The sequence below is a fragment of the Nannospalax galili genome, unplaced genomic scaffold (assembly GCF_000622305.1).
Source record: "Nannospalax galili isolate Female #2095 unplaced genomic scaffold, S.galili_v1.0 scaffold72, whole genome shotgun sequence".
Lineage (NCBI taxonomy): Eukaryota > Metazoa > Chordata > Mammalia > Rodentia > Spalacidae > Nannospalax > Nannospalax galili.
Genome location: NW_008336933.1, coordinates 6455091 through 6468996, shown reverse-complemented (window position 1 = coordinate 6468996; position 13906 = coordinate 6455091). Strand labels below are relative to the sequence as shown.

Sequence of the window (13906 nt, the reverse complement as noted above, 5' to 3'; positions counted from 1 at the left end):
TATATAGTTCTATGTTAATTTTATACAGTATTTTTCATGCTCTGTGATTTGGCCACAGCCCATGGACTGAGGTTAGATGTGGGATTTTCCATTTGTGTCTTGCCAGTGATCAAATAGTTTCAAGTTCTGGAGTATTCAGATTTGGGGTTTTGAGATTAGAGATGTTCAATTTGCACAAAGAAACATTGTATATTCGTGTAATGTGGACTTGTATTTATCAGTACTCTTGGCTGAGAGTGATGGAAAGTCAACTCGCAGAGCCTCTAAAGTGGATTTTATTGAATCACTTAGCTGGGAAGTTGAGGGGCTCTGGCATCCAACTTGGCTAGATTGGTGGGATCAGATGGCACGAGTATTTCTCTCTTTTCTGCCTGTTTTCCTTCTTGGTGGATTCCTCAGAAAGACTGTATGGCTGCCAGGAAGGTTACCCAAAGTCTTAGGTTTTCACTACCCTTGGTAACCTCATCCTCAAATATAGACTCTCCCATGGTAGGTTCTGCAGGAAGCCAGGCCTTGATGCTCATTGACCAGGCTTGCACCAATATGCCCAACCCTGATTGCTTTGCTGCTTAGGAAGTGTTCTGATCAGCAAGGTCTATATTGGGCACTCACCCGTGGAGCTAGGTACCAGGTGCTTTCCATTCTGTCCAAGACAGGCAAGTCCAAAGGGAAAGAGGGAGGAAACAGCCCCAGTGCCTCAGTGTTAATTTTCAACCCTTCAGAAGTCTTCTTACAAGACAGTGCAGTGGGCTTCCATTTTACCCCCTCTGTATGGTGGGTTGCATGAACATCTTGCAAATTTGATGGGATTCAATGGAATGCTTTTCTTTGGCGCATAATCACCTTCAAAGATTAGTTACATTGTAGGAAGTAGACACTGGGGCATGTTCCAGTATCCTGAGTAGGTAAAATATACCTAGACGATGTATTTATTTTTTCAGGAAGCTTGTTATAACTGTTAGTTTGGGTGCCTGTGAAGAATTAATGCAACTCCTCAAAGTACCTAACTTTTCTTTGGGAAGAAGTTTCTCCTAAATTTTAGGCTGTGACTTATAAGCCTTCTCTTTTTTTTTTTTTTTAACCGAGAATTTGAATGTGATACTGGGATACTGGGTATCCAGCACCCAGTGGGATGTGCCATTTTGCTTCTCATCCTGGTGTTTCTTGGAAGCACTGTACTACGTGGGTGTTCTCTGTTTACCAGTAGAAACAGTGGGGATTGGAGCTTTAAAAAAAGAAAGGAAAAGAAAGGAGGGGAGAGGAGGAGGGAAGGGATCAGTGTACACAGAAAACAGGGAGCAGGGGAGGGAGGGGAGAAGAGTTTGAGCGTGGAAGACGGGAGAGGAGAGGAGGGGAGGGAAGGGAAGGGAAGGGAAGGGAAGGGAAGGGAAGGGTGAGAAGGAAAAGAAAAAAGACAAAAGAAAATGCCTGCCTTTCTTTATTGGCCTGGGAGTCAGCCTCTTGAGTTAATAGTCTGCATTTCCTCTGGGCCCAAAGCTGAAGTCAGCAAGTGGTAAGCTTCATTCAGGAACTGTGGCCAGTTCAGTTACTAGGACCTCAGACATGGAGGCATCACTTGAAATGTTGATTGCTTTTTAAAATTACAATTTCACTTGATTGATTCAACACTCACCCTACCCTTCTAATATACAGACCAGTTATTTTTAATTAAGAAAACATGTTGTCTCTGATTTGGGTTTTAGAAAAGGCATCCAATTACTATTTTCCAAGTCTCTTTTAACCTTTTATTTCAATTTGATGAGGTAAATTAATTATGGATGTTGAAGTGGCCTAATTTGTAATGAGGTCCCAGTGTCTCTGTTGTCTCTTGGTCTTCCCACCCCTACCTCCCAACCTAGTCCTTCTGCTTTGCTTTGTGCCTTCCAGTAGTCCAGGGAAAGGAGCCCATGCCAAATCCCTCTGGTCTCACATATTTAAAAATCCCAAGAAATCATCAAGACGAAGGAGCCTCCTCTGTCTTCTAAGAACCACTCCAGTGGATTGAGAAAGAACTCACATTCAGTCCATTAAAGTACAACTTAGCTCTTTCTTCTGTTAATGGTCATGGACATGTAGAGAGATGGATTCTTCTCCAGGAAAAGAATACCAGGGGTACAGACACAGCTCAATTAGTAGGGCACCTGCCTAGCATGCACAAAGCCCTAGGTTTGATCCCCAGTACTATGTAAACCAGGCATGGTAGTGCATATCTCTAACCCTAGCACTTGGGAGGTGGAGGTAGAAAGGTCAGATGTTCAAGGTCATCCTTGGATAAACAGGGAGTTGGCAGCCAACCTTGGATACATTATGAGACTCTGTGTTAAACACAATAAAAAGCCCCAAGCAGTTCACTAACCAGTTAAATAACAGCAAAAACAAACAAATCACAGAAAATAAAGAAAAAAAAAAGGATTTCCAGAAAGATGGCTTGTGCTTGGAGAATGGACATCTGGCTTTAGGCTTCCCTTCCAGGCCCCAGATAGGGGCAGAGGTTACCAAGCTTTTGTGAACCAGGTCAGCGTTGCTAAATCAGAAAAGTTGCCATCTCCAGTGTAACTCCAACCACTTTCCCCTTATAAGCCTTGGAGTCTTTCAGAAGTTGAAGGAAGAGACAGCTGTGCCTTGGCTGCCCTCTTCCACAACAGTCCTAGGGAGCTGACACTCCTCCCTGAAGGAGCTGTGTCTGGAAGAAGCCCACCAGACATCCTCTTACACCCAAGTATAGAGGTTAGCCTCATTCATCAAATCACCTGTCATCAGAGTGAAACCAGACAAGGAACTATTTTAGAAACTGAGCTATGGAAACCTGAGACAGCCAGGCTTGCCTATCACAGGGAAGTGGCCAAGAGCCCACCCACTGCCTCTTGCTCCATGCAGCCCACCCCAACCTGCTCCAACATTTGTATTTGACTTTCAAGCTGGACTCTGCAGGCATGTGCACCAGACAGTGGGTTTGAAGGGAAGTCTCCCCGCATGGTGTTCATGCACTCTGGCTTCTCTGCAGCTGTCTACTCCACAGGAATAGTGGACATTGGCTGAATCGCCCTTCTCCCATGGGCTTGGACAGCCTCAGGACATGTCTTTATTGTTTTTACACCTGTTTGACTAGTGCTGGGCCAAGATGCTCTGTGCAGCCCCAGGGGCCTCTCATGTATCTGGCGATTGTGTTTCAGTCTTAGTTCTTGCTGGTGTGCTATGCGCTGACCCTCTGCCCTGGGTCCTTATGCCCTAGTCTTCATGAAGCCTCTGCTAGCTGCCATTCTCCCCTCTTTTATAGCATTTCTCATGTCCTCCATTATTTTATCTCATGGTGGACTGTGACATCACTTCCTTCACTAATCCATTGTGAAGTCCTTGAAGAAATGGCCCTGAAGGACAGTTCCCTTTGGCAGTTCTAAGTTCTGCTCCACCCACTTTCCTAGGATCCTCCCAGGACACTTCTGAGAAGGAGAGGGTCATTTCAAGTCAGCTAGTGAGTCTCATATTGTAACTGCTGATAGTGTAACTTCAAACTGGTCTTAGTTTTATCACATGATCATTGGAATTGTTACCTATCACTTTTGGGGGGGTGAGATTTTCTTTGGGTGTTGCTGGACATTGAGCCCAGGGCCTTGTGCAGGTTAGGCAAATACTTTACTGCTGAGCTATAGCCCCAGCCCTTGTTGTCACTTTTAACAGATGGTATGAAGTTGCAGTTGGTCTTCATGTTCCTGACAATGAAATAGCAAGCCCTCAAGACCCTGTGTATCCTGGGACATGAATCTGCCTAGTATCATTGATCTTCTTGTTGATGGTTCATAGCTCCTGTCCCTTAAATCACCCCACTGGGGTCTATTCAAGAGTGGTAACCAGACTTGTTTTGCAAAGAAGGCTGTTGGGAGAGACAGGGAGATGGAAATAAGGGTGAGGAAAGGTGTGTGCCTCTGAAAAGCTGTGTGCAGGGGAAGCTGTAGCATGGACCCCAAAGGATCCCCCTATTGTGGGGAGTGCTGTGCCACTGCCTCCAAGAGCACTTGGGTAGAAGATATTCTGTGTCTCAAGAAAAGGATAAGGCAATGCATCCCTGTTCCAAGGACCCCATATAGACCAAAATCCTCAGTTGCTCGAGTTCCATATGTAAAATGGCATGGTTTGCCTAGAACCTACACACAGTTGCCCCTGTACTTCAAATCATCTCTCGATGGCTCAGAAAACCCAGTAGGATGGTGACGTGGTGACTTTTCTGTTGCTGTGATGAAACACCATGACCAAGGAAACTTATAGAAGGAAGAGTTTATTTGGGCTTATGGTTCCAAAGGGTAAGATTTCATCATGGCAGGAGGCATGGCAGGAGGCAGCCAGAGCAGAAAGTGTCAGCTGAGCTACAGAGCAAAGTAAATAGGAAGCTATAACATAAACAGGAAGCAGAGCACAAACTGGAAGTGGGCAAGACTGTGAACTCTCAAAGCCCACCCCCAGTGGTAAGCTTCCTCCAGCAAGGCCACACCCCCTAAAAGTTCCATGACCTTCCCCAAACAGTGGGGAACCAAGTGTTAAATACATGAGACTATGGGGACATTCTCATTCAAACCACCACAAGTGGGAATTCCAGAGAGCCAGTTTTCTAAGGAACTAGAAGGAAAGTCTCTGTGTTGAGTACAGATACAACCATTGCAGGCCCCACTGCACAGTGTACATGATCTATGGTTGTTGAATCTGTGGATATGGAAGCCGTGGATGTAGAAGTGCAGCTATCATCAAAGACACACCTGAGACTTGAGAGAAGAAAGCTAGAGCCATGGAGATGGAGCTGAAGCTTCATTCCAAGGTGATTATGGACAAGAACCCCCTACCCATCGGCATCTCATAGATGCTTGGGTCTTCAAAGTTCATCACATTTTCCAGGGAACATTTGAAGCTTTTTGCATGATGTCCACCTGACCTGCATGGTGAGATGAAACCCAATTTCAACTTCCATTCTAAACCCATATTTTAAAAGTCTATGAGAAGGAGGAAAGGTTTGAGCCTTTCAGTACCAGTCTTAAGTGAAGGTTTCTCTGTGGCAGCAGTTTCCATGAGAAAAGGCAGGGAAGAGCTGTTCTGCTAAAGGCAACACACTTCTGAAATACTCCAAGTTCCAAAATCCTATGGTGGGGTTTGGAGTTAGTACCTTAGGGAATTACCTTCTGGTTATAGAAGACAGCCTCGGGACTTTGTTTTTTATTATTGTTAGACTTAATTAACTGATCTTTAAGATCTTTAAGATCTTTAATAGTTTTTGTGCCTTTGGGATTTTTTTCTCCCAAACCTAGCTGTGTTTGAGTTTGAGGCTTAATGTCTCTAGACAAGCACCTTTGTCTTTGGTTGGCTGCTGGACACCTGGCCTGCCCTCCTCTCTTAAAAAAATAATATTTATTACATTAATTTATTTATGGGGGACTACATGTATGGAGGTCAGGAAACAACTTAGGGGAGTCAGGTCTCTCCTTCTACCTTGTGTATCTGAACTCAGGTCATCAGGCTTAGCATCAAGTGCCTTTTCCTGTTGAGTCATCTCGCTGGCCCTGCCCTCTTCTCTTGTAGCAGAGAACTGTGTGGGGCAATTAGAGGACCAGGTTTCCCTTGCTGTTTTCAAACTCTTGAAACTGAGACTGGGTCTTCATAGTAGCTGTGTCCCCTGGACTGCCTGGGAATCCTGAGGTCCAAATATAGGTTTTGACAAGGAGCAATGGTATCACCTGCCTCCAAGCCTCTGTTATCTAAGGCAGCATCCCTGGTGTCCTTTGTGTCCTCCAACCTAGTGGACAGCAGAGGATTTGTTCCAGGTGGCTCTAACTTGGGGGTCTTGATGGGGTTCTAGATTGAACTTTTAGTGACACCGTCCGATTTGTGTGCAGGCCTCTTGAGAGTCAGACGCCGCGGACAGCAGCCCATGGTGGTCCTGTCAACAGCCTGGAAGCTGAAGTGGCTCTGAGTTTGCATGTTTTGTTTTGTTTTGTTTCCCCTCTCCCTAGCTCTCTATCTTCCCCTCCCTGCCAGCCCTTTACTGGTGACCCCATTTGGACAAAGCTGTATTCTGTTCTTTTCTCCCATGAAAGTGGGTATATTCTCATTAAATTTTAGCTGCATATATTGTTTTTTTTTAATGGCCTTCCTCAGACCTCTGGTGTAAACAAATATCAAGGGTGGTTGGGGAAAGAGGAAAGTTTTTCAACAGTCTGTCAATGTGTAAAAACAAAATCCCTAAGGGGTCAGCATAATTCCATGTGGAACCCAGGGTACCAACCCCTAAGCTGCAGAAACAAGTGTTCTGAAGGCCACTGACCTTCACAAATATTTATCCAGTCTTTGCCAGCCCTCACTGTGGAGCTATATGGAAACATAAGCTTGGCCCTTAGAGCATTTGTAGGAAAGAAAACAGGATTGAATTCCTGCTTTTCTTCTCTCTGGCCCCAGTTTTTAATAACAAAAATGTCAGTGTCTGGCTCTAAAAGAAATAGCTGCTCTTTCCAGAAAGTTCTCTTTGTTGTACATTGAGGAAGTCAGATCTACAGCATGCTCATAGACAGATGGGATGGTTGGGAAGTTAAAAGTGAAGTCTTTGATCATGACTTGATTCTGTCCAGAAGAAACTAGAAAGCAAGGCGTGAAGAAGTTGTTCCTGTCTGTGTTCTGACAGTAGTTTTCCAGTGATGACCAAGTGCCCTATGGTTTGATTCTGACATGAACCACCTGGTTAAAACAAGGCCCCCAACAAGAATGCTGTGCCTGTTTTAGACCCTAGCTCCAAGAGAAGTCCCCAGGTCACCCACACTTGTGTCTGGTTTTCCTGCAAGTTCAGGAGGTCCCATGCCTATTCCTTCAAGTGTAATAGTGTTCTAGAACAACTTACAAATTCCAAAAGGCTCTGTACCTATGATTACCATTTCCTTATAAAGGGTACAACTCAGGAACAGCCAAATGAGAGAGCTGGAACAAGGGAGAACTGGGAGTTGGGGGCTTGCGGTTTCTTTACCTTCTCTAGGGATACCATTCTCTCACAGCACCACGATGTGCACAGATCTGGAAATGTCACTGAGCCTCATGGTCCAGGGTTTTTATATGGTGACTCCACCCATTTTATGTTGCTATAAAAACTCTCTGAGACTGTATACTTTATAGCTCATGGTTTGAAGCTGAAGCGTCTAAGTGTGGCCAGCTACATGTGATAAGGGCCTCATGGAGTGTCATAGAATAAAATCGGGCTTCATATTTGCATCCAAGGACATAAAATGATACATATGGAAGAGACTAATGTGAGATGGCCTTGTGTGGGGGTTAGTTTTGGTCAACCTGACACTAACTAGAGTCATCTGGGAAAATAGAACCTCAGTTCAGGAATTGCTTCCATCTGACTGACCTGCGAGTCTGTCTGTGGGACATTTTCTTAATTGCTAATCGATGTAGGAGGACCTAGCCCACTGTGGGTGGTGCCATCCCTGGGCAGATGGGCCTGGGCTGTATAGGAAAAGAAAGCAGTGCCCTCCGTGGTCTCTGCTTCAGTTCCTGCATCCAGGTTCCTGTCTTGAGCTCATCCTGGCTTCACTAGATGATGGACTGTAAGCTGTAAGGTGAAATAAAACCTTTCCTTCCCAAGTTATTCTTAGTGTCTTATCACAGCAATAGAAAGGTAATTAGGACACCTCACTTTATAGCAATATATTGTTAAGATAATTGATACGGTTACCTAGAGAGGCACAGTAATCCTGTCCAAGGTGGTGCCCCATGATGTAATTACTTCCTACTAGGCCCACTTCTTAAAGTCTCCACCCTCATAACTATTACTAACTATACGGACCAAGCTTCTAGCCCACAAACCTTTGGGCAACAAAATATATATGAACTATAGCATATGAGATTTCAGTGCTGTATGTGATCAAATCACTGATCATGTGACTTGACTCAGTCCTCAGAGGGGAAGCTCGTCCAGAATACCAACCCTTTTATCACGTACTGGGTGTTTCTGCTGACCAGTCACATTTTGAAGCTGTCTTGGGACCCTCCGTGAGGGATATAAGTGTGGTGGGGGTAGAGTCTTGTTAATGTAACAAAGACACTCCTGTCACTCAGGAAATTTTAAGAGGTTTGCATGTCCTCAGCCAGGAACTAGAGACAAAGGCCAAATAATTTGTTTTGTTTTGTTTTTGTTTGTTTTGTTTTGTTTTGTTTTGTTTTTGAGACAGAGTCTTACTCTATAGCTCTGGCTAGCCCAAAACTCAGTATGAAATTCAGGCTGGCTTTGAACTCACAGCAATTCTCCTGCTTCAGCCTTCCAAGTTCCTAAGTATTGGGAGTACAGGTGTGAGCTACCATGCCTGACCAGATATAGTCTCTATTATTTCACACTGCCCATATCTGCCTTACCTCAGAAGGAAGATTCTTTGTAGACATCCCTGTTTTCACATGGCCAGTGGTTCTAAGATTGCTCTCAGAGATTTGAGGGGAAATTTGGAGGGAGGACAAGCAGAATGAGAGTGAACAATGACATTCTAGATGAGACCCTAAGTGTGTTTTGTTGGAGTTGTTGTTGAGACAGGGTCTCCTATAGCCCTAATTAGCCTGGAACTTGCTATGTAGACCAGGCTGGCCTCGATCTCGGAGAGAGCTGCCTGTCTCTGCCTCCCAGGTGCTGAAATCAAAGGTGTGCATCACCACATCTGGCTTCTATATCCATTCTTAATCATGTTAGAGGAAGAAACTTTCTCCCCAACTGCCTCTTTACCCTGTATTTCTCTGCCCTTTCATTCACAACAACCAGATCCATGAATCTTTTAAAACCATAGCACTTCCTGGTTCAAAACCCTTCAAAGTCTTACTCTGTGCCGCCAATGGAAAGTCCACATCCCTGTGGTTGGCATTTTGAGCCACCCATATCTGTCACTTTGTCTCCCAAGCCTTTCTTGTGTGTCCTCCAATCTTCCAGCAGAGCTGTTCTTCCTGCCCACTTCTGCACTGTCCCTTCTGTAAGCTTCAGTCATGGTGACTCATGACCCTGGTCCATGGCATTCACATTCTGAATTGCATTTAAAGTTCTTGAATACATTTCTCACATCATCCCTTTGAGTTCTTGAAGGCCAAAAGCTGTATCTGATTCATCTCCCTTTCCCTTGGTGCCAGGCAGAAGACGCATGCCAAAGAAAAGCTATACTGATGGGCCTAAGTGAATCGAGATGTCCCCAGACCTTTTGCTGAGGATTATGTTAAGCCAGGCTAAATGGCTCTTGAATTGCACTGGCAGCTTCGGTAGATTCTTTCATGGAACTGCTGGCTTTGGAGTGATTGTTTTAATACAAGTAAAAGGGCTCCATCACAGTGAGGCTGGAACATAAACACAAGAGCATGGTCTCACGGCATCACGTTTTCCCCCATCTGGGCTTCCTGGTTGGGCCCTGACCATAACACTTCCTTCAAGATACTCTCCTGGAGCAGAAGCTATCTCCAAAGCCCTATGCAGTGTCTGGATGGTCCACATTTGAAATACAGCAAATCCTGCCTGACCCAGTCACCTGTTACTAACTGTATGGTGTCTTCCAAGTTTAGTGGGAATCTCAGAAGCAGCATCTATAGACTTTAAACAAAGCAGGGTACAGGTGTTCCTTAGAGGTGTCCATTAAGGATACTCAGAACTGACCCCAGAATGGGCCAAGTGGAGTGTGTGAGCAAATAATTGAGAGCCCAACAGAGCTCTTAAGGGACTATGTGTGCATAACAAGGGCCTGTTTCAGCTGCCCTGAGCCTGTATAGCGCACTGCATGAGGCAGACTCTCAATGTGGACTTTTAAATCAGTGAACAAGTGATTTAATAGGTATATCTTTTGATCTCCTCCAACAGATTATAACAGCAGTGAATTAAAAACAGCTTGCAGGAAGCATGAACTTTATGTGAGCTTCCAGGACCTGGGATGGCAGGTGAGTTCCCAGAATAAGGGGGGCAAAGGTCCTTGGTGGGCAGTTTGTTCTTTCCTCATTGATAGCAGCCATCACCAGCTTCTAGGCAGAGATGATTCCATAGCAATTCTAGGAGCTCTCAAATGTTCAGGCTGCTGGAGACAGGAAGACCCATCCTGCTTGTGCATCAAGCACCCACTAACCTCTTTCTGGGGTTCCCAAGCCCTATGATCCCTCCAATTCAATGCAGTTTCTCTCTCTTATCTTATTCTCTGAAGGCCCAAGATGCATGCATGCATTTGGGCATTTAAAAAAAAAACTTGTTTTGAAACAGAAATTATAAAAATAATCTAATGATTAATTTCTTCAGTGGTTCTAAACTGGCTCACCAAAACTATATGTAAGAACACAGATGTTTTACCCATACCTGAGAGCCACCACTAGTTGGTTCTTAAAAAAGAATAAAATAGGGCTGGATGGCTGAATGGTTAAGAGCATTGGCTGCTCTTGCAGAAGACCTGGGTTTGATTCCCAGCACCCACATGGCCACTAACATCCATCTGTAACTCCAATTCCAGGGAAATCCTCCCCTCTCTTCTGACCTCTGTGGGTACTGCACAACACAGGTGCATTTACATATATGCAGGCAATATACTCATACACATAAAAATAATAATGGAACTGGAGAGATGGCTCAGCAATTAAGAACACTGGTTGTTCTTGCAGAAGACCAAGGTTCAGATCCCAGCACCCACATTGCGGGTAACAACAATCTGTAACTCCGGTTCCAGGGGATCCGACACCTTCTTCTGTCCCTTCTTCTGTCCTCCATGGGCACTGCATGACATGAGTGCACTTACACACATGCAGGCAATATACTCATAGACATAAAATTTTTTTTTAATTAAAAAATAATTTTAAATAATATTTAAAAATAAAGGCAAATCCAACTAGATATGATGAGCAGTAAGTGATGCTAGTTTATCTATAGGTGGCATTATTTTAACAGGAACACCATGGAATCCTGGAGAAGGTCCTTAGGTCCAATAACACATGGCAGATCCTGACTCATGTTTTAACTTACCATTGTTCAGCTTTAATGATGTGGACGCAGTGTGTGTTCACAGAAAGAAACAGTACTCAGATCTTGAACACGGACCTTTCCCTGGCTAGTGATCCACTGTTGGTTGCATCCTTTTGATGTCATTTGACGGCAGCAGTGAACTACCACTCCAAGTCAATCCTGTGATCCATTGGGAAACAGCTGCCACCCCAGTGTACTATGTTGCTAAGCTAGGATGCTCAGTATGTTAGGCATACTAAGGGCATTTTCAGCTCATATTTTATTGGGATGTAACCCCATCGTAAGTCAAGGAGCATTTGTACCTAAAACCGGCCACTGCTCAATTCCAGACCTAACAGGTGGATAGCCCACATACCATGTAAGCCTCTGGAGGGTTCACACTTTTAGCTTTGGCACTTGAATGCAAACTTGGGCAATTCCCAGGCCTTTCTGCATGGCCCACAATGTGTGCCCCATGACCACTACCTTCTCTCGGGAACCATGAGAACACAGACAGTATAGGGGTGTCTGGTTGATCTTCCCTTGCTTCTTTTTGCTTTATCTCAAGGACTGGATCATTGCACCCAAAGGCTATGCTGCCAATTACTGTGATGGAGAGTGCTCCTTCCCACTGAACGCCCACATGAATGCCACCAACCATGCCATCGTGCAGACCTTGGTGAGCTCTTTGACTTGGTTAAGTGGGATCAAGCCAGAAGCAGGAGACATTGCTAATGGTGCCCTTTCCTCCTTCTGTTTTGGAACAGGTTCACCTTATGAATCCCGAGTATGTCCCCAAACCATGCTGTGCACCAACTAAACTAAATGCCATCTCAGTTCTTTATTTTGATGACAACTCCAATGTCATCCTGAAAAAATACAGGAATATGGTTGTGAGAGCTTGTGGATGCCATTAAGACAAAGCCAGCTGTGCCAGGGAGATTCTGCCTTGGATTACATCTGCCTTAAAACACACAGAAGCACAGTGGAAGTGGGACGATGATGCTTTGACACCATCTCCTGCTGGTGCCTTACTGCCCAAGGATGATTTTAAGAGGACATCATTAATAACTTGTTCAACTCGTAACTACCATGAAAAGTTGTTGGTCCAGAGGAAGCTGAGTTTGTGTTTGCAGTATATGTCTGGGAACTGCAAAAACAGAACTCTGAAGACCCCCTCTCCCCCAATAAAATCCCATCCAGATTAGTTTTAGCTTTTAGATCAAGCTGTCTGTGGTATAAGTAGGGAGAATAATCTTGGACTGTAACTCCCTTGCTGGTTCAGTAATACATGTCTGAGGTAGATAACATAATGGAGTGTGTGTTGGGGGGGGGGTAGCTCTATTCCTAGATCTCATTCCCAGCAAGGCCAGTTCACACACGATCAGTAGTCTGGCCATACGCAGGACTCTATGGAGGTGCCTTCTGTCTGTTGGTACCTGTTTGTGTGTCTTGGTGGTATGAAAATGTACTTATTTGAGTCAAAGCAAACCACTTCCACACCCTTCTCTTCCTCCACTTGCTGTATTCTTTATTAGACCCCAAAGAAGACTGGCCACACTTTGAGGTGGGGGCTTGAGGGGCCACAAAGCTTCTTCAAAAGCCTTCACTCTAACCATACAGCAGTGGAAAGTGAGCGTGCACCTCTTAAGCAGGCAGGCTCTGACAAGCACGAGCATCAGGAACGCTGGCTCTAACATCCCAGTGATGACATTAATGCGCCCCTTAGCCTTCCCTCTACAGCACTGTTCCATGGCACTGGGCTAGAGTGCACAGCAGAAGCTCATGGAGGAAGGGCACCTCTAAGAATGCATTTGTTAAGGTGAGTGTGCTGTTTGTGAACCAAAATCACAATTTCTTCTTGTAGAAAGACTCGGAATAAATCTTAGACTATTTTTTAAATGTCTTTTTCACAATCATGTACTGGGAAACCAATTTCATACTAAACTGATTAAATAATACATTTATAATCTGTAACTGTTTGTACTTACAGCTTTTTTTGTAAATAGAAACTATAATTTATTGTCTATTTTATATCCATTTTGCTGTAACATTTAAGAAAAGACCAGACTTTTTCTTAAAAAAAAAAAAAAGTTTATTTAGAAAGTATAAACCAATTGTACCACTTGAATTTTCTTTTAATACAAGACTCATGATGCAAAGCTGATGCCACCTGTGGGCTGGGCCTCTCTAGAGAGCTGTTTTTAAAGGACAGCTGTGAACCACACATGGTTAATAATAAAATTTCCTTAAGGCAGAGGCTGGCAGAGGTGCCTCTGTTCCTTCTGCTCACAGCGTAGACGTGGTCTTGAGTTTTCTGTACATTCTGTGCCAGCTGTGGATATCCCTCCTGCTCGTGGGAGGCGGGTGAAGCACCTCAGCACAGAGGGTTATGAGGACAAGTAACTCGATGGAAAGACAGACATAGACATGAAGAGCACTTAGCCCCAGGGTTGCTGCTTTGCAAAGGTGAGAGCGATGTCAAAAACTGGATGGCGGCAACTGGAAAGAGCTAGTGTCGACATCAACCATGCCTATCTGGGCTGGGCAGCCCTGCCGCCTTCAGTCTTTGGTCTCGAGGTCAAATGAATCACTGCTCATACATTAGAAGGTCGACCTCCTTGAGGTGGGCAACACAGAGCACGCTTCTAAAAGGACTATTTAGGAACGGAGTCAGAAGCTGTTTCTACAGGGTATGGGAGGAGGAGCTGCAGGGTGGTCCTCGGGCCTGGGAAAGCCCACGGGGTCCTACTGTCCCAGGTGGCAAACAGGACCAGAGTGTTTTCTGTGAGCTGACAGAGTGGTGAGGACCTGCCTTGTGGACCTTTCCATACCCTCACTTTCTGCAGAAGACACTTAAATGTTTACATGGGCTTCATGTTCACATGGTGAGCTAATGAAATCTTTCCCCATATGTGAAGCAGACAGATTCTTTAA

General features: G+C 44.7%; 1 protein-coding gene across 1 annotated transcript in view; it reads left to right on the top strand.

Moving 5' to 3' along the window:
• Bmp6 (bone morphogenetic protein 6) overlaps positions 1–13444 on the top strand; it is a 180290-nt gene extending 166846 nt beyond the window's left edge. Inside the window, exons 5-7 of the mRNA XM_008831637.3 lie at positions 9851–9927; positions 11538–11648; positions 11737–13444. Of these exons, the coding sequence (XP_008829859.1) occupies positions 9851–9927; positions 11538–11648; positions 11737–11886 (338 nt within the window). The 3' untranslated portion in view covers positions 11887–13444. The remainder of the gene's footprint in view (positions 1–9850; positions 9928–11537; positions 11649–11736) is intronic.
• Positions 13445–13906: the final 462 nt, after the last annotated feature.